The sequence below is a fragment of the Clupea harengus genome, chromosome 20 (assembly GCF_900700415.2).
Source record: "Clupea harengus chromosome 20, Ch_v2.0.2, whole genome shotgun sequence".
Classification (NCBI taxonomy): domain Eukaryota; kingdom Metazoa; phylum Chordata; class Actinopteri; order Clupeiformes; family Clupeidae; genus Clupea; species Clupea harengus.
Genome location: NC_045171.1, coordinates 5,491,925 through 5,511,924, shown reverse-complemented (window position 1 = coordinate 5,511,924; position 20,000 = coordinate 5,491,925). Strand labels below are relative to the sequence as shown.

The 20,000-nt window shown below is 45.7% G+C and overlaps 1 protein-coding gene across 7 annotated transcripts in view; it reads right to left on the bottom strand.

Annotated features, from left to right (window-relative positions):
* diaph2 (diaphanous-related formin 2) overlaps positions 1–20,000 on the bottom strand; it is a 386,793-nt gene that overhangs the window by 145,145 nt on the left and 221,648 nt on the right. For all 7 annotated transcript variants that reach the window (XM_031587577.1, XM_031587582.1, XM_031587583.1 and 4 more), the window contains 2 exons: positions 17,565–17,659; positions 601–702 (listed from right to left, as the gene is read on the bottom strand). In XM_031587577.1, coding sequence (XP_031443437.1) covers positions 601–702; positions 17,565–17,659 — 197 coding nt within the window. The remainder of the gene's footprint in view (positions 1–600; positions 703–17,564; positions 17,660–20,000) is intronic.

Sequence of the window (20,000 nt, the reverse complement as noted above, 5' to 3'; positions counted from 1 at the left end):
GAGGGTGGGAGAGAGAGAGGGAGAGAGAGGGAGGGAGAGAGGGAGAGAGAGAAAGAGAGAGGGTGGGAGAGAGAGAGGGAGAGAGAGAGAGGGAGGGAGAGAGGGGGGTGCTGCTGGTGGTGTCAAAAAAGAATGGGTGAGTGAGAGGCGAGTGAGAGAAATGAGTTTGGAAATGTGTCTTTGAACGTTGCGTGTGAGTGTGATGGAGGCAAGGTGGCTGGGAGAGAGAGAGAGAGCGAGCGAGCGCAGAGATGATGAAATGAGCGTGTCTGTCTGTGTGGGGTTTGGGACTGCGAGTGTGCATTCCTGAGATAGAGAGACATGAGCACAGAGAGTAGAAGGGCGACAGAAAAAAGGAGACAGAAAAACAGAGCAAGGGAGAGAGAGTGATTGAGTGAGGGAGGGAGAGATAGGAAGAGAGAGAGAGAGAGAGAGATGAAGAAAGAGAGAGAGCAAAATCAATACTCAATTGAAATGGCTTTCCCTCCTCTGTTGCGCTGACAGCTGCCAGTCCCCAGGGTGAGCTGGGAGGTGGGTAGGTGGGTAGGAGGGTAGGAGGGTAGGTGGGTGGAGGGGGTGTTTTCTGGGTGCGGTACTCACCACAATGCCAAACTGCTCCGGCTCACACAGCTCCTCGTACTCGCCCTTCAGCTCAGCCAGAGCACTTAACTCCTTCTGCTCCGGGAGGTTCTTTATCAGGTTCTGCAAGGACACACACACACACAAATAGATTAGCACAGAAAGGCCTCTAAACCAAAGCAGCACATACACAGACATGCACACGCCTCACACACGCCTCCTCATCTGTGTCATGTGTGTGTGTGGTGAACGTGATTAGCACTGCATCGCTACGTTCACCGAGCAGCACACCCTGTTGAAATGGAGATCTAGTAGACAGTGAAAACAACCGAGTAGGCCACACACTCCCTGTAGAGGATGCTGTGCTAACCTCTCTCTAGTTGGTTAACAGTTATGTAGCGAGGTTAATCCTGACTGCTCCGCACGACAGAAAGGTCAGGTCAAGAATGCACAGGTCTCTGCCAAGATGTGCTGTTATTGTGGTGCAGTAGAAGGCCATATGTTGGTGAACTCATTTTATTTAGACCTTAGAAGTGTGCTATATGTACTTACGGTATAGAATACTGCATCCCTTATTCTGTCTGTGCCAATAGTGTGACATTTTTTTTTTTTGCAATGTCAAGGCTTTTGTGTACAGGTAGTGACAGGATGAAGCAAAATAACCTAGTGTGATAAGGCTCCACACTTAATTAACATCGCTCTAAAACCACACACACACACACACACATATATCAACCATGGCATAGTTCCAAAAACATTGAATCAATCTCAATAATTAACTGTTGGCCTTCATAAAACCATGACATCTCACCGCACAGCAAAATGAAGTCAAACACAAGATACAAAGTATGAAACCAGCCAGTACTACTGATGCTGCTGGCCAAACATTTTGTCAGTAACATGACAATTATCTTAAAAAAAAAAAAAAAGGCTCAGCGTGAGGTTGAGGAGGGCTGAGGGAGTTCAGGGAGAGCGCGAGAGCCCCTCATTTTCCTTAAATGTTAATTGTGTTCATACATAAAGGTCAGCGGAGGAAACGCAGCGGAGCGAAGTGACCTTTTTTCCCCTCATCCTGGCTGCTTTTGCTTCCAGAAGGAATGGCCTCCTCTCCACCCGGCGTCCTCCCTCATTAAGGGCCTTCTCGTTTGGCCGGAGCGAGCCGCCGGTGGCCACGCCAGAAAGATGACCACGGTCGGCACAGGGCCACCGCGGCCCCGCTGACCAGCGGTGAGGGCAGCCAGAAGGCCACGGAGCGTAGGACAATGTAGGGCTTGATTAATACATCACCTACTAAACCACCCATGTGTTTTTTTTTAACTGAATATCTAGAGCATGTGATGGAAAGATTTTCAGGCCTAAATAATTCATCTAGTTTGTTCGAAACTGAAGGCAAAGGCGTGAAGTTTGAGGGGTAGAGGCGTGAAATTCCCTGATCGAGGACAGGGTGAAACATTTAAAATCCTGATCACAGCCACTGGAGTTACCTGTGGAGAAGGATTTGATCACAGCCACTGGAGTTACCTGTGGAGAAGGATTTGACTCCTGTGTCACCCCTGGCCACGGAGCTTGTGGGAACCCCGTGTGATTGATACCTCCCACCTCCTAAGTCTGTCAGAGAAATCAACTCTATTTGATCATTTCCTTATCCTTTCAGAACCTCGTCTGACTTCAATCTTGTCCTGAGGCGTCCCGACGACTGTCTTCCCCCGGGAACTCTGATAATCGCCATGGGTCTCCTTATCAAACAAGACATAGCCAGCTTTTGTGGGGGTCTTTTTTTTTCTCCCTTTCTGGGGAACAACTAATTCTCATGATAATATCACCTCTGTCTGAGGAGTTCATTTTAAACAGCCCAACAATCCGAAAAGGCTTTCCACTGTCACTTCCCTAGCTGTGCTGAGTCACTCTTCCTCAGTCACACACACACAACCTGTCTTTTGCATGATCACAGTAAAGGAAAACAATCTGTTTCAGAACGTTTCAAAACCTTGAGACTGTAAAGTGTGCCAGAATATCATTTTTTTTTTGGTTGAAGATGAATACCGAAGAGGTCTGAAATGTAGGGGTTGGGAGAAGGCATTTTCCCTTCAAGTGCTGATCTGCAAGCAGAAGTAGCCAATAAAGCCAAACTCCATTGCCTCAGATGATAAATTAAATAACTGATCTGAGAGCTTTGAGGCATCATGGAATAAAAGGGACTGCAATCGAGCAACAAAGATCCACCACGTTAGTGGGGATTACGACAGCAAAATGGTCTCTTCTCTTCTCCTTTTTCCTTCTTGTATTTTCGCCCCGCTTTTCTCTGCCTGGGAGTCTGAGAAATATTAGCTTGGCAGTTCAGCTGAAGAACAAAGCCATCCTCAACAATGTAACATTGATTTTGAATGAGACGCAACAACACAGCAGCACACCACTCAGCTGCAGCAATCATGGTTGCTAATGCTCACAGAATCCGATTATTGGGGTCGTTTCTGTCAGCGGCTGCTTGCAGAGAAGAGACGGGCAATCAGAGGTGATGCTGATTCTCTTTTCCCACAAGTGAAACCGACATCCAAAGAGGATCGAGGAAATGGGAACATCAAAGTACACATGTAAATGCTTATTTCGGTGTGTACATTGTATGCACCTGTGTGTGCGTGGGCGTGCATGTGTGTGTGTGTGTGTGTGTATGTATGTATAGGTGGATGAGTGTGTGTGTGTCTCTGTGTGTGTGTGTGTGTGTGTGTGTGTCTCTGTGTGTGTGTGTGTGTGGTGTTTGTGCATCTGCTTACGCACATGCCACTGAGCCTCAACACCATGGTTACTTGCTTAATTATTGGAAGGCTCCCCTCTCCCCCCGACCCCCAACCATATCCCCCTGTGTTGGGTAAATGACACAAACACACAGCCATATGGATAGACTTGACAAAGCCAGGGCTGACGAGAATGAGTCAGTCTCCACACTGCAGGCCTCCTGACACGATCTGCATCTGGAGGGAGAGACGATACGAGCGCCGCTAAGATAATTATCCAGCCCCTTTGGGCTCCCGACGAGGGAGGGGCAAGAGTCGCTCCGCCAGCTGTCATTCTCACACACGACTTTCTGATCTCATGTCGGTCAACACACTGATAGAATTCTCACACACACAGAGACACACACACACACACACACACTGATCATTAAAGGGGAGTTGAGGGGGAAATAAGATCAACAAGTTGCTGCAGACACAAGATCGAAAGGAAACTATTTGTAACTCACAAACGTCCTCTACGTTTCCTTTGCTAGCTGATGGTGCAAGAACCATCACTGCAAATACCAAGTAGGGACGACAGTCTAAGATACCCTTATTGGAAAAGCGCCTTTTCCGACCGCAGTAAACTTAAAGAAAGAAAAGAGAGTGAGAACGGGAGTATGATGCTGACTGCAATTTGGGAGAGAATAAGAGCCTCTGTGAGGCGATCAGAGCATCTCTTCTGTTGATCAGCTCACATTTATTTCACTCCATTCAACCAATCAGGTTAAGGCACCGTGCCGGGGCACTCAGGAGTATGCGCCTGATGTCATCGACAGACAGCTGTGCTGGGGGTGTGGAGGGGGCGGGTCAAGCTGGTTAAGCAGTGGAGATGAGACTTACAGTATGTTAAGACAGCTTGACAGTCACAGTGACAAGTCCCCACCAATTGACATAAATATAGATTAGGAAAAAGGTGTGTGTGCTTTGGCATGCATTACTATCACATTTACAATCAATACAACCAGTCGACTCCTGCACATCAATAATGGCTAATAGTTTCTGTTTAACCAGAGGGGCTCATTTCTGAAAGAAACTGATGCACACAAAAGTGAGGTATTTTAAAATGCAAACAAACAAACAAACAAATAAATAAATAAAGAAAGAAAGAAAGAAAATAAAAAAAACATCCAGTCAGCTAATTCTATGACTATTAATACGATTCAGAACACTGAGATGCAGGAGTAACATGTCTGAGAAGCGCCAAATTGATTTGGGCATATTATTATAAGCATAAAACCTGTAATTACTGGGGGAGACACATAACCATAATTGAGAAATAATTACTGATTATAGCTTCAACAGTGTCATGTTTTGAGACAGTAAAAGGGCCCACGTCAGGCTTTTCTGTGTCTTCCTGTTTAACCATTCTCTCTCTCTCTCTCTCTCTCTCTCTCTCTCTCTCTCTCTCTCTCTCTCTCTCTCTCTCTCTCTCTCTCTCTCTCTCTCTCTCTCTCTCTCTCTCTCTCTCTCTCTCTCTCTCTCTCTCTCTCTCTCTCTCTCTCTCTCTCTCTCTCTCTCTCTCTCTCTCTCTCTCTCTCTCTCTCTCTCTCTCTCTCTCTCTCTCTCCAATCCTCAGTTTGTTTGACAGACAAACTTCTCCCGTGAACATCAGCAACAAAGCATATCCCCAGCAGTGAGGTCCAAACATGGTGGGAGATCAACACATCTCAAATTACCAGCATGGGTACAGCACAATCAATAACATACATAAAAAAACTCTTCTTTGAGCAATACACTCAGAGAGACATTAAAATCAAAGGATTCAAACTTCACATGAAGTCACAGGAAGGCTCAGTGGCTGTGTAGAGTACAGGCACCACAACTCACTGTGTTCTTCTCCTGCCCCGCCTGGGACTATGAGCTGGGGGGAGTCTCTCTTTCTCTCTCTCTCTCTCCCTCTCCCACTCTCTCTTTCCCTCTCTTTCTTTCTCTCTCTCTCTCTCTCTCTCTCTCTCTCTCTCCCTCTCCCACTCTCTCTTTCCCTCTCTTTCTCTCTCTTTCTCTCTCTCTCTCTCCCTCTCCCACTCTCTCTTTCCCTCTCTTTCCCTCTCTTTCTCTCTCTCTCTCTCTCTCTCTCTCTCTCTCTGACACAGACAAGCCATGTGTCTGTGTTGTTGTTGTTATGTTTTTCTCCTTCCTCTTCGATGTCTGACAGATGTGATTTGACTTTTTTCCTGTTTAATTGATTTTCTCCTCGATTTTTGTGCGGATGCAGCGTAGCGTGCGTCTCTGTCTCTCACTTCCTCCTTCTTTTCCCCACCTTCCCTCTGCAGACGATTTTGTTTCTCGACTAGACTGTCATCTTCCCACCATGGTGTCTCAGCGGGTCTCTGGCAAGGCTTTCAATAAATCGCCAGAAAGGGCCTCTGCTTTGGAATCAATAACTCCACAATATTCACAATGAGAGTTGTTTGTCTCTCCTAAGGGGGCTCCAAATTATGTTATGTGCTAGGGCGACTTCTTCAAAAAGCAGAAAAAAATATATGCATATGCAACATAAACAGGAAAAAGGGAGATGAGAAAAGAGGGCTGTTTTGTACTGCTTCCTTACATGTACTTTATGCGACATGTTCCACGAGAGAATGGAGGATTCCCATGATTCCATGATTAATGGAACAAAGCATCATCCGCAGCTCTGAGGATGGACCTGGATCTCAGACCTGGAGCGCAGAGCTGGCAGATACCTGGCATAATCACGCCTTTCACATCGAATCTCAGCGAAAACTTGCTTACATCTTCATGACAACCATCTAGGAAAATGGTCCTTATCCTATTAAAGGGTTATTGAGAATTAGAGAATTAGCTATAAATAGGGCACAGCCGAGAGGCAGCTGTCTCTCATCATTCTGTGAAGTAAGAAAGAAAAGAAAAACCCTATTTAACTGCCACATTTCTTTTTACATAACCACCACTCAAACATTCACAGCAATGGCGGACAAAGACAGAAATGTAACAGCAGGCCTCTTGCTTTCATATAAAAATGCCCTCCATACTTCAGGAACAGAGTAACTTTTGTGGTAAAACTTTGTGAGTGCTTCCAATCATCTACAGTCTGTTTCAATTTAAGGCAAAAAAAAAAAGTCCCCCATCTCCGCTCAAAACGGCCAATTTTACCTGGCATGTGCGACACCTTTGTGGGCTTGTTGCTTTTGCATTAAACTAATCTACAGAACAGCTCTCAGGCATAATCCAAAAGCCATCACCATTACACAAAATCAAACTAACACCTCTAGTGTGTGACGAAGGCTCAACAGTGTGGTCGACTGATAGGCGACAAACCAAGGATGACAGATTCCGCAATCGCATTAAACTAAATGAGAAATAAAAAAATGGATTATATTGGAGGTGGTGAGGGAGAGAGCTGGCAAAGCTGACAGGACTGGCATGACATTAATTTTTGTGTTTCAAAAGAAATTTCTGGAATCGCGGAATAAGCGAGAGAGCGAGAGAGCGAGAGAGCGAGCGAGAGAGCGAGCGAGCACCTGTGCAGTCGGTTAAATTTGTCTCCTGATTTCACGGGCGTGGGGGGGATTATGGGAATGTCAACCAGGAGGGTGAACGGACCCGGGGGACTTCCACTGCGGTTCTGACTCTGTTCTGTTCTGTTCTGTTCTGTTCTGTTCTGTTCTGTTCTGTTCTGTTCTGTTCTGTTCTGTTCTGTTCTGTTCTGTTCTGACTCTGTTCTGTCCTGTCCTGTCCTGTTCTGTTCTGTTCTGTTCTGTTCTGTTCTGTTCTGACTCTGTTCTGTTCTGTTCTGACTCTGTTCTGTTCTGACTCTGTTCTGTTCTGTTCTGTTCTGTTCTGTTCTGTTCTGTTCTGTGGAAACCTCATTGAATTCTGACATTAAGAGGCCTGTGTTCTGCGTCTTCTGGGAGGATTTGTGGCGAATCTGCTGGATTTGCTGCCTAGTTGCCCAACATTCACATCGCATTTTATGGTGTCATGGGCAGACCGACGCGGTAGTCACAAGGAACACATCTTTGAATGCTTTCACTGCTCATCAGATAACTTCCGCACATAAGTGGCTGTCCATCTGTCATGAACAGAGGATGGGAGGAGAGGAGGAGAGGAGGAGAGGAGGGGAAGGGCTCTGGATTTAATACTGCAGATGGAGCACCAGGCTTGAAGCTCTCTCTCTCTCTCACTCTCTTTCTCTCACTCTCTTGTTTGCTCTCTCCCTCTCTCTCTCTCTTTCTCGTGCTCTCTCTCTCGTGCTCTCTCTCTCACTCTCTCTTTTGCGCTTTCTCTCTCTTTTGCGCTCTCTCTCTCTCTTTTGCGCTCTCTCTCTCTCTCTCTCTTTTGCGCTCTCTCTCTATCTCTCTTTTGCGCTCTCTCTTGTGCTCGCTCTCTCTCTCTCTCTGACACACACATACACAAGAGGGAATCCAGCACATGTCCAGTGCACTCAACTGTTCAGTGTAAAAGACAGCAGAAAAAAAAAAAGTTCTTTACCACCGGTTTAAATACTTTTCTCAAAATAGTTTTTCGCAGGGCCAACACTGTGTACACTATACACCTCTGCAACACTGTTTGTTTTACACAGTGCCTCCTCCTCCTCCTCCTTCCCACTTGATCAGCATAATATATTTCAGATCTGCCTGTTGAATTAGCATTTCATGCGGAAGGGGCTATAAACACTGTGCCAAAATGGAGCCCCAATTAGGTTCAAGGAGGCAGAGAAGCTTCCCCTGCTTAAGTAGCCATCCGGAGGGCCTGCGCTCCTCCATACTTATCGGCCCGTCCCATATGTGCACTTTACACCATGCAAATGATGGGCAACAATGTGCCAGGCTGCCCTCGTCACCTGTTGTTAGTCTTCCCGAAACAAAGGTTGGCACGACCGCCGGTGCCCCGAAGCCAACCAGTGAGCCAGGTAATGAGGGCCCATGAATATGGATGAGGGGCCGCCGCAGCACGACGGCGGCGATCTGGGTGATTGACAAACAAGATAAACAATAATAAAAAAGCAAGGGCGAGGACAAAAAGCCCCGGCCACTGCGGTTAACGGGGAGGCTGGTGGTGGTGGGGGAAGGCACTGGCGCTGTGTAGAGGAGCATGTAGGCGGGTGAGTGCCCGCGCGGGCGCGGGGGTGATGGAGCCCGTTGGTGAAGTGAGCGGGTAGAACGGAACGAGGAGCCACTGCAGAAATGCAGACAAGGACTAGTGTGCAGAGACAGCACTGAGCTCCTAGCTGACAATATTTAATAATAATTCGGTAAGATGCACTCAAACATAACCCGGAAATTATGCTATATCTGCAGAACTACATCTACAAGACATACCAATTTCAAATGACCTTATTTTAGGATTCCAAAATTTTTCAAAAACAATAAGGTGATAAACCTTGCGATAAAACAGTTAAGGGTTCTTAATCTTCACTGAGAACTGCCCTGACTACAGCATTGTTTGAAACAGCAGTAAGGAGTTTTCATCTAAAACCAGAACGATAACTAGCAGAAAGCCATTAGCCTTGCTTTGGAAACACCAACAACAGCACAGTTGACCATTGATTTCTATTGAAAATGTTCAAATGTCAAAATATATATTTTATGATTTACTTCTTGCCTGAAGGCCATTCTGAAAGCCTAATTAGACAACAACAAAAAAAAAATCCTGCATTAGCACAATAACAAACACCGTTTAGAAATTCACAACTTCATACCGTTAACCATCACCTAGAGAAATCAACCCCCCCAAAAAATAGTAGGTGAAAAAAAGAACTGAACGGTAGAACCATGACGGTGCAAGCCGCTGGGAAGAGACAGGGAGATGGGACAGGGAAATGAAAACTCCTGCCCTCTGCAACTTACTGCCTACGTGAGTGACTGTGTTGTGGCCTGAGACTGGAACATGAAGCACAGGAGATGGGAACAGTAATAGACGCTGTTAGGAGTAAATTGAGAGAAGCTCTGGGGGTGTTTTGTGCAAGGCGGCTCCTGATTGAAAAAAAAAAAAAAAAAGGAGAAAGAAACGGGGGGAAGAAAGGGAAGGACAGTGACAGGACAGAGAGAGAGAGAGGGAGAGAGAGAGAGAGAGAGAGGTGGGTGGAGAAGGACAGAGAGAGAGAGCCAATATTACTGTATGGGAGTGAAGTTTGGGGAACTAAATTTAAAAATAAATTGGACACATGGGACAAAAGCCACCCCGAACTATTCCACTTGGAATTCTGCAAAAATATACTGGGTGTAAACAGGAGTTGCCCTAACATAGCGTGTAGAGCAGAGTTGGGAAGATACCCACTCCTTCTAGACATACAAAAGAGAGCAGCAAAATTCTGGAACCATCTGCAAATAAGCAAACCAGATAGGCACCACCACACTGCTGCCCAACTGAGGGATGGACACCCAGAGAGAGACCCCTTCAACTACCTTGTCCAAAAACATGGGCTCAGCAAGAAAGACTTAAGCATTGCCTCAAAACTAAAACAGTTAAAAGAAAGCTGTATAGAAAATTACACTAACTGCTGGAAGAATCAAATGAAAGAATCCAGCAAGCTAAATGTATACAGAACATTAAAAAAGGACTGCAAATTGGCACCATACTTAATCCAAATAAAAAATTATAAACAAAGAATTCTATTAACAAAGTACAGGCTCAGCGACCATAGTCTTGCAGTAGAAAAGGGGCGACACAGACAATGCTGGGTGGCTCCCGAAGGGAGACAATGCGTCCACTGCAATATTAACGCTGTCGAAAATGAGCCTCATTTTCTGACGGAATGTACAAAATACCACAATATAAGAAGTGCATATTACAAACAATTTGAATACATCCACCCAGGTTTCATAAACCTAACGAACCAACAAAAACTACCATTCCTCCTGGGGGAAATAGAGACCTGTAACATTTTAGCCTCCGAATATGTGCAGTCCTGCCACATCCTCCGAGAGCAGGCCATACCACCAATAAACATAGGCCTGAACTCATAGTGTTTTTTTTTTATTTTTTATTTTTTTTTTGTATCTATCCTTATCTGTCTATGTTTTTTCTTTACGTAATTATTATAATTGTAATGTTTTTTATTTAAGCATTTTTATTTTATGTATTTTTATTTATTTTTGTATTATTTAATTAACTTATCTGTTCCTGTATTACCATTGTTGTTATTATTGTTGTTATTATTATTGTTCTTATTGTTTAAGTGCTTTGGCAAAAGTGTACCATACATTCATGCCAATAAAGCCATTGAAAAAAAAAAAAAAAAAAAAAAAATTGAGAGAGAGAGAGGAGAGAGAGAGAGAGAGAGAGAGAGAGAGAGAGAGAGAGAAAGAAACAGGGGAAGAAAGGGAAGGACAGTGGCAGGACAGAGAGAGAGAGAGAGGGAGAGAGAGAAAGAAACAGGGGAAGAAAGAAAAGGACAGTGGCAGGACAGCCGTCTGATCTGGAGGGTTGAGGAGAGAAGAGGAGAGTGGACCAGAATGACAAGCATCTAATTATACTGCTGGCTGCGGCCCTCGCATGGATTACCCATAATCCAGCTTTAGGGGAGTGCATGAGTAACTTTTGATAGAATAAACACTCAATATGATGAAGATTATGAAGATTAAAAAATAAAAACTGAAATAATATCCTGGGAAATCCTTGGCCTCACACTATGGTGGTGTCTTCCTGTTTATGCAGACGGAAGAGCATGAGTGAGTTATTAAAGCAAAGCTGCCGTTCTATAACCACTGTTTGCTTTCCAGGGTGCACTTACATCATCCTCTTTATGATTACATTTCAAATACTCACCGATGTGCCACAACTAAATTAAGAGGACGGTGTTAGGCAGTTAATAACACAAGGAGGAGGAGGAGTGCTAACTCATAGTGTGCCTTTTGGAGAGAAAGTGGAACTTCTGAGTGCGAGTTATGCATAAAACAACATATACGCCCTCCCATTTATGAATTCTTCCTCTATGCTACACAGAGAATGAACTCTTTGATATTAAGCCCTCTGATTTCTTTCGATCTACATTGCTCTCATTTTAATATTTCCTTTCTACATCAAATTTGCACACAACACATAGTAATTACTAATTAATAGCAGAAGAACCGTGTAGTCATTAGCCTTTCCTTTTGAAATGGATATCTGTTAATATTAAATACATCAAACATTTTAAATCCATTTTTCTTGTACTCAGCAAAACAACCCCCTGGGGGTGATTTCAGCCAGTAAGTCGTGAGTGCATAGCTCCCACACACTCAAACTCACTCACACACACACACACACACACGCGCGCACGCACGCACGCACACACACAAGCACACGTACACACAGTAACGCGCGCACACACACACACACACAAACACACAGCGATACTCATGAAGTGGCCTTTGTCCATTGTGTGTGTGTGTGTGTGTGTACATTTGTGTTTGTGTGCATGCATTTGTAAGTCTAGTAGCTAGTAGCAGATATGCAAGAGTCTTTCAAGGGCTGGATTCAGAGAAAAAAATATGACAATCTTCCGGAAAAGATTAGGCAATCTGACACGGAAGCCTTAAAGTGCAGAACATGGTTGAGCATCTCTTTTCCAGTTCTACACTGGTGTCAGTGGGTAGAGTTGAGGCTTTGTGACAGAGAGAAGCTGATTTTCACACAGTGAGTTTTAAGGCATCATATTTCAAACATCCCCCTTCTTTAACCCTGTTAGTTACATGTGCATGAATTCAGCATTTAAAAAAAAAAGTATATTTAGATATATGCATGTATCCACATATAATGTGATTAATGTAATATTCTACTTTCCACATCTACAGTGATCAAACAGTTGAAGAGCAGCCATAAAGCCGACCCCAGGCTTGAGGTTAACTCTAGATGTGACACAGAGGGTGGGTGTTAAACTGGAAAGCATATTAACGTGCACTTTACTACACTTTTCCCTGCTGTCAGTGTTGCTATACTTGTTTGTATTTATCAAATACTGCCAGTTAAAAAAAAGAAAAAAAAAAAGGAAAACAAATCTAGAGGCTGGAGAAGTTCTTGTGCAATTCATATTGGGTGAATAATTATTTGAATAGAATAAATTGAATAGAATAGACTTTATTTGTCATTGTGCATTAGATACACAACGAAATTTGTTTGTGCAACCACTAAAAAATGGTAGATGGGATACAGGCAGTTTCAAAAGATGTTTTCTTTATTAGTCACGTAGGCAAAGTGCCTGTTGAGGCTGTCAGACAATGTTAAAGTTTGCTTTGTATCCTTCAGCACCTCTAAAAGTGTGTTCATCTCAACAGTGAGTAATGCTCTTGTCTCGCTCTTGGCTAATTTGCTAGCAGACAAGGGAGTAATAATAGAACGGATAAACATGGCTTTGAAAGCTGTACATTCTTGGGCAAAACTAAACACAAACACACAAGTGTATGAGTTACATTTGATTAACTTCAGTCAGTGCATGCAACACTTTTATAATCACTCATTTGTAGGAGGTAAACAAATTAAATGTCAAAAACGACAGAACATTTCACAAACGCCTACACAATGGCACTGTCTTGAGCCAACTGAATGGACAGCTCAAGACTGTAACACTCTATATTGTATATTCTCCTCTAGATTGGCAGGACAGTCATCCTCAGAGAGCTCATCAAGGAGCTATGCATTGTTTGGCTTTGGGAAAACGCGGTTGGCAGCGGCTATGGCAGGGCCGGGGCCCAAATGCTACCATGATACTAGTTAAGGCCTCCTTCTGCCCAAAAGCCCCGACGCTCCACTTTCCAAGCCCGGCGGGAGGCACAGACTGCATAGGGGTCTGTGAGAGACTAGAGACGCTCGGGGCGAGAGGAATTAAGACAGCGACTCCCTGGCCGCCTTCGAGCAGGAGCTTGCATCTCCGTTTTCCCGTCAATTATCACTAAAGCCAATAACCGCCTGAGCCAAATGTGGGATGCCACAAAATGGAGGGCAATTTGCGTTTCCGAAACACAGGCCTTCTCTCCTCCTTTTCTCCCTTCTTTTCTTTAGGAGAATAAAGAGAGAAAAAAAAAACATAAATCCTCATGCACGTGCTTCAGGCCATCAGCCATGCCCACCTCCCACCTGCTACACACTAGCTTTCATGCTGACTAAGATCAATGTCAGCAAGTGTCATCTGCCTCAGCTGTGAAGAATGAAATATATAAAAAACACGGCCCAGAATGCAATCCTCAGCGTTGGATAAAGGAATAAAGGCATAAAAGAGAGCGGGTGTTGAGCTCCAAACCTCTGGTTTTGTGGCCCCTGTCACGGCGTAAAACAAAAGAACGCGGCACTGAAACCTGCCGGCTGCACGTCGCCGGTGAAAAGGCGTGGGGACGCGTTTGGCCCCGGCGCGACAATGGCGGCCCGCTCCGTCTCGCACGTGCCTCCGCGCCGCTCGGCGGCGGTCTGCTCGGCCACAGAGGACCCCTTTCTTTCACACTCCGTGCCTTGTCTTTAGAGCGACAACAATGTGGCCCCGCAGGCTTTGTTCTCCACTGGTTCTGTGACGGTGGCACGTCGCCCCTATTGAAGTGGCCAACCGGCCGTTCGTCACCTCCTCCACACAGCTGACACCAATAATAAATGTTTCTTTTTTCTTATGTGATGGCTTTGGCCAAAGGGGACCTTTTGTTGTTGTCCCGCTTAAGGCTGTATGGGACATGTATGAGCTTGAGAAGAAGGGGACGTGGGGGAAGGGTGTAAAGGACACCCTATGCACATGTTGGAAGGAGAAAGATTAAAAACAAACAAACAAAACTGGTCTGACATCCAGTCATGACGTCTCTCTATCTGTATTTCTTTTTGTCCTTCTCTCTTTTTCGATTCTACCCCTTGTGAATGACTCTGTGATCAGATGCGCTGATCGACCGATTGAAGGAGGCCATCCTTCCTTCCTTCCTTGCAGCGGACTGCGAGGCAAGAGCACACTGACAGCTGTAAAGTGATTGCTTGTGTGTGTCTGTGTGTGTGTCTGTGTCTGTGTGTGTGTGTGTGTGTGTGTGTGTGTGTGTGTGTGTGTGTGTGTGTGTGTGTGTGTGTGTGTGTGTGTGTGTGTGTGTGTGTGTGTGTGTGTGCACGCGTGTGTGGCGTTGCATCGGCAGATTCATATAGACACTAGATGGATGGCGATGCAACGCATGTCTGCCGGAGTTCAGAGTCCTGTATATCACAGCCAGCCTGTGATGAGCCTTAATGCAGAGTAAGGGGAACCAATCAAGTCCAATATCTCACGCCGAGGAGGAGATGAGTCATTGTGCAAGCACATCAGGGACGACACACATGGCGGCGTGGCTCTGAAACATTCACGGCATTACATGTCAGCAAAGCTGCGCAAAGATGTGATTGAATATGACTTCATGTACATTAAGGGAGCCCGGCTCTCTCCGATATATTGCCCTCTCGCTAATGATGAGAGGGAGACAGGCGAGAGACAGATAGAAAGACGAAAGAGCAAAAGAAAGAAAGAGAGAGAGAAAGCAAGATAGAGAGAGAGAGAGCAAGAGAGAGAGAGAGAGAGAGTTGCCCTTCTGAACCTGAGTAGATTTCCAATAAATTCTCTCCCACCTCAAAGTGGTGCCAGGGGATCCTAACTCCTTCATTTTGAGCGGGGATGGTTCTATTGCTGCTTGCCAACATGTGTGGACTACAGAAGCAGCCCCTGGTTCCTCTGGCTGCCCGATTCGATTCCCTCCCCATCCTGCCCTGTGGCGGTCACTCTGACTCCGACACGAGACTGCGACTGCTGGGTCGCTCGTCTGCCGCGGCTGTCTGCAGATAGCTGACACGTCCTTGGCCACGCAGTGAAGGAGGGTCACATGAAGCTCTTCACAGTTTGTCCTTTAGCCTCTGCTAGAGGCCAGGCACAACCCGATAGGTGGGCGAGAAAGACGAGCCATTTAATTACTAAAAATAAATCTATCCTCTGAGAATGTTTTGACTATGTGGAAGGAAGAAACGCAACGTCTGCTTTTTTCCTTCTTCAAAGATATTCACTATTATGCCGTTAAACCTCTTTATTTTCATGAATTGGAACGGCATCCGACACACATTTGGTGAAGACATCAGACATTGATGATGAGGTGTGTCTGTGTGTCTGTGTGTCTGTGTGTCTGTGTGTCTGTGTGTCTGTGTGTCTGTGTGTCTGTGTGTCTGTGTGTCTGTGTGTCTGTGTGTCTGTGTGTGTGTCTGTGTGTCTGTGTGTCTGTGTGTCTGTGTGTCTGTGTGTCTGTGTGTCTGTGTGCAGTGTGGGGTGGTTGGTGATTGGCGTGTGTGTGGGCTGTGACTGGGCCATTTAATGTGATTAATGAGATAGAGGAGAAGTGAAGCAGGAGAAAGTGGATCCCTCCCAGGGAACCAAGTCACTCTCTGCGGGAAGCCCTAGTCGTCTTCAACCCCCCTTAATTCAAACACACACACACACACACACACACACACACACAAAACACATTCCATGTCTTCTCAACATGACCCCAAATCACTGCTACAATATGTGCTCTCCTACCCAATCCAACCTGCCAAGCCAACCAAGACACCGCAGCCCTCCTTTGTATCACTGCTTCAGAGCACAGAGAAACCAATGGCTTTCAAACGGGAGTGCATTCCATTACTGTCGCAGTGGTGGTACGGCAGAAAGCGCTGTGGAGCGAGGGAGGTGTGCGGGCAACAGACAGGGGACGTGTGGGCGAGGCGAGGAGGTGGGCGTTTTGTGGCTGTGTTGACACATGAATCTTTCCTGTAAAGAGAGGCGGAATATGGGAAAAGGTCATCGCTTTAACTCCGCCGCCGCGCCACAAAGCGACGGGGCCGTAGCCACCAGCTCCCCCCCCACCTCCACTCTCCACACATGGGCAGGACCGCCAACCAATTAAAGGTTATCGGAGCTCAGAATAACCGTTCCTGCAGGGGCCGCCACGGGCGTTGACATCTAAATATATTCCACCACCTTTTCTCGCTCGCTCGCTTTCTTTTTTTCCGTCTCCCTCCTCTGTCTTCACAGCGAGAAGGAATGGCTTAAAGTTGGGGGGGGGGGGGGGGGGGGAAAGGGGACTGGCAGTATTTACTCCAAGGCATCTTAAAAGGATGGACGATGATGTGCATGGGAGGAGGGTTTATCTCTGGCAGGGAAGCAGCCACATCCACACAAACACACATAGATCCTCTTCCAAGGAATGTTTTTGTGTGTGTGTGTGTGTGTGTGTGTGTGTGTGTGTGTGTGTGTGTGTGTGTGTGTGTGTGTGGGGGGGGGGGGGGGGGGTGGTCAGGGGTGGTCAGGGAAGGTAATAGCCCTCAGGGCAAAGGACACCTACATAGTGGTCAAATTCTCTGAGAGATGGAAAGTGTACTACGGAACCCAACAACTGCCATTAGTCTCATTAAATAGGAGGTGTTGGAAAAAATCTGTGGTGACAGAAAAGCGAGGGAGACATCGCAGGGAGGGAGGTGGGAGGAGGTGCGTGGCATTACAGAGGCAACGTGATGAAAGAAAGAGGGTGGGCTGATGTAAAAATTGAGATCAACTCACTGACCGACAAGCGAGGAATCCTTACCTCAAGAGACCCCTGCCACTGGCAATTACCACACTCAGCCAAACAAAGCAACAGAAACATTTTCAATGTGGAGAGCCTCCAGGAAGATCATCAATCTTCCCCGGAAGACAAAGACTGGCAGAAAGGAGGCTGGAGCAGGCTGAGTTTGCCAGGCCTTGTCCCACACCATTTATAATGAGTGGATGAATGGAAGACCCTATGGCAAGTCTGTGTGTGTGTGAGAGAGAGAGAGAGAGAGAGAGTGTGTGTGTGTCTACGTGTGTGTGTGTGTGTGTGTACATGTGTGGAACCAGCCTAACTTCTGCCAAAGACGCAAAAAGCAGCATTTAAAAAGGAGGTCAGCAGGCACCAAACGAGACAAAAAGCCCTGATGGGTGCACACACACACACACACACACACACACACACACACACACACACACACACACACACACACACACACACACACACACACACACACACACACACACACACACACACACACACACACACACACACACACACACACACACACACAAAAAGCCCTGATGGGTGCACACACAGTGACACAGATGCACATGGAAAAATGAGCGAGAACACAAAAGACACATGCACACAGACACAAATACACCAGCGCACACACACACACACACACACACACACACACACACACACACACACACACACACACAAAGACCCAGAGAGAGAGAGAGAGGCAGAAAGAAAAACAGGTCAGATTAACACTCACCTGGATTAAAGCTTCACTCAGCCTCTCCTCGTCCACTTCCAGCACAATGTCTCGAATCTCTTCGTACGGCAGCCGAAACGATCCCAGGAAAATTGCTGCTCGGGCACAAAGGACAGAGGAGCCATTTACTTTTGTGTGTGTGTCTGTTGTATTAGATGGTTGAGTTCAAAAAGGCCCTTTAGAACCCTGTGCTCCTTGGACAAATTGACCACAGAGCAAAGTTCATAACTTGTCAAAGCAGAGTTTCAAACAATGTCAGCTTTCAATTGGATTCCTTGTGCGATGTTTTTGTGACGACTGCCAGGGTGAAGGGGACACATCATTTTGAAAGTGACAATGGGAAACAAATGCATTATTGCACAACAGGAAAAGAGGAGAAAAGCCAAGTAATCACAAGCTATTGAGAAGCGGCAGTATTTTTGAGCAGATATATCTTTTTCATGCTCACCCCTTCACTTTTACACATTTAAATATGTATGTATTAACAGACAGAAATGGCACCCTTATGTTTTTGTTGACAGAATTGCACCTCTCTGAATACCAGGAGCAGATGAGAGTGAAATACCATGTGACCTCATAGGGCCCTTAATCCTCCTGTTGTCATAGCGACCCCAAACTATTTCCAAACATTGTCAAATGATATAAATTAGTGATGAAACCCCATGGCTGTCCATCTAACTTCCTAAAAGGGCCCTAACGTGATATTTATTGAAATGTATTTATATAAAAAATAAAAAAAACGCCTTTTGTCGTTGGGTCAACAACTGTACTTAACTATTTAGGTGAGTTATGGGATAGATTTAATCCCGATCCATAATGACCCAAAGGAAATAGGTGTTACAGATATTCACCAGAACAAACACTTTCAAGGGACTGTGGAAAAGTTCTGTCGGCTTCTACATGTTAAACATCTATGAATTCTCTGAATTCAAATTCGAAAGATCAATTTCACTTTTTAGTTTTTTTGAACCAGTGTCCCCCGTGCCCCTGTCCCAAGTCCTCCCTGTTTTCACTCTAAAAGTTTGCTCAATTCCTTAGACATTAATCAGAAAGCCATCTGCAGTGTGTATATGTGTGATCGTGTGTTGTTTTTTTTTTATCAGTGAGGACTAATTATCAGGTTCCACAGGTGTCACCCAATGCCAAAGAAGCAGGACGCCATCAGCACTTCCTTGGCACAGGAGCGGCGTGAGGTCTGTGAATAAAACACCTGTCACGGCTCAGGGGCACAACAAACATTCCTTCCAAAGTCCTGGAAAAGGGACTCAAGAGACATCTTTGTTCATACTTCTCTCTCTCTACTGCTCTTCATTTTGTCGTATCTCTCTCACTCGTTCTCTCTTTCTTGAAGAATGATAAGGTTTACCATGGTTTGAAAAACCATGATCAGTCAGCCCTTGCCAACAAAGAAATACAATAAATCACAATAAATTAAATGTGATTTAATGAACAGCACTGGTTTTACTGATAGTTTTACTGATGCAGGGACTTCTGCCTTTTTTGGTGATATATTGGTGTCATTTATTAAGTTGAGTGTTGATTTACAAGGTGTCTTGGTGAGGTATCTGTCTTTCCACAGGTGGTCCTATAACTGCTAAATCAGTTCATTTGTCTTACTGTTTTGACTTCATGAACTTTATGGAACATGTTGGTTGCTGCAATCATGACTCATATTCTTTTGAGGTTTGTTATTACAATCATGATTTGTATTTAATGTCTGTGCTTCCAGCTACATATTTCTGTTTTCTGTTCTATTTCTGTTCTCGACGTGTACTTGTCCAATCTACATGCTTTCGGTGTACGAAAATTGCTGGCCTGCTGGCCTCTACAGTGTTAGAGGAGGGGAGGGGAGGGGAGGGGGACATCTCCCAGGCGTCCTCCTGCCATGTCGGTTTGTCATAGTTAATGACTCCCAGACATCATGTGGGCCTGTGTCCTGTAACTGGCAGGGATGACTTCATCTCCAGCCTCCCAGAACTGACCTGGATTCATAAGGCCCTCCTCATCACCCCCCCTCCCTCCCCTACAAGCCTCCCACTGCCCGGCACCCTTAAGGCCCACGTCAGCTGGCTGGCCACCACCCCGTGGACGGATAGGGAGAGGGAGAGGGAGAGGGAGAGCAAGAGCGAGAGCAAGCAGCTGAGGGCCCCCTTGTGTGTGTTGATTCAGCTGCACCCTGTTCCACCCTGCTCCCCGAGAAGCAACAGAACAAGAATAATACACAGTACACAATACACTTAAAAGCTCTCAGAGGTGTGTCTGTGTGTGTGGGTGTGAGACAGCACATTTATGTGTGTGTGTGTGTGTGTGTGTGTGTGGGGGGTGTGTGTGTGTGTGTGTGTGTGTGGGTGTGTGTGTGTGTGTGTGTGTGTGTGGGTGTGTTTACATGTGAGCATGGAGGAGCGAAAGGCAGGGGGGTCTGAGAGGCTGTGTGCA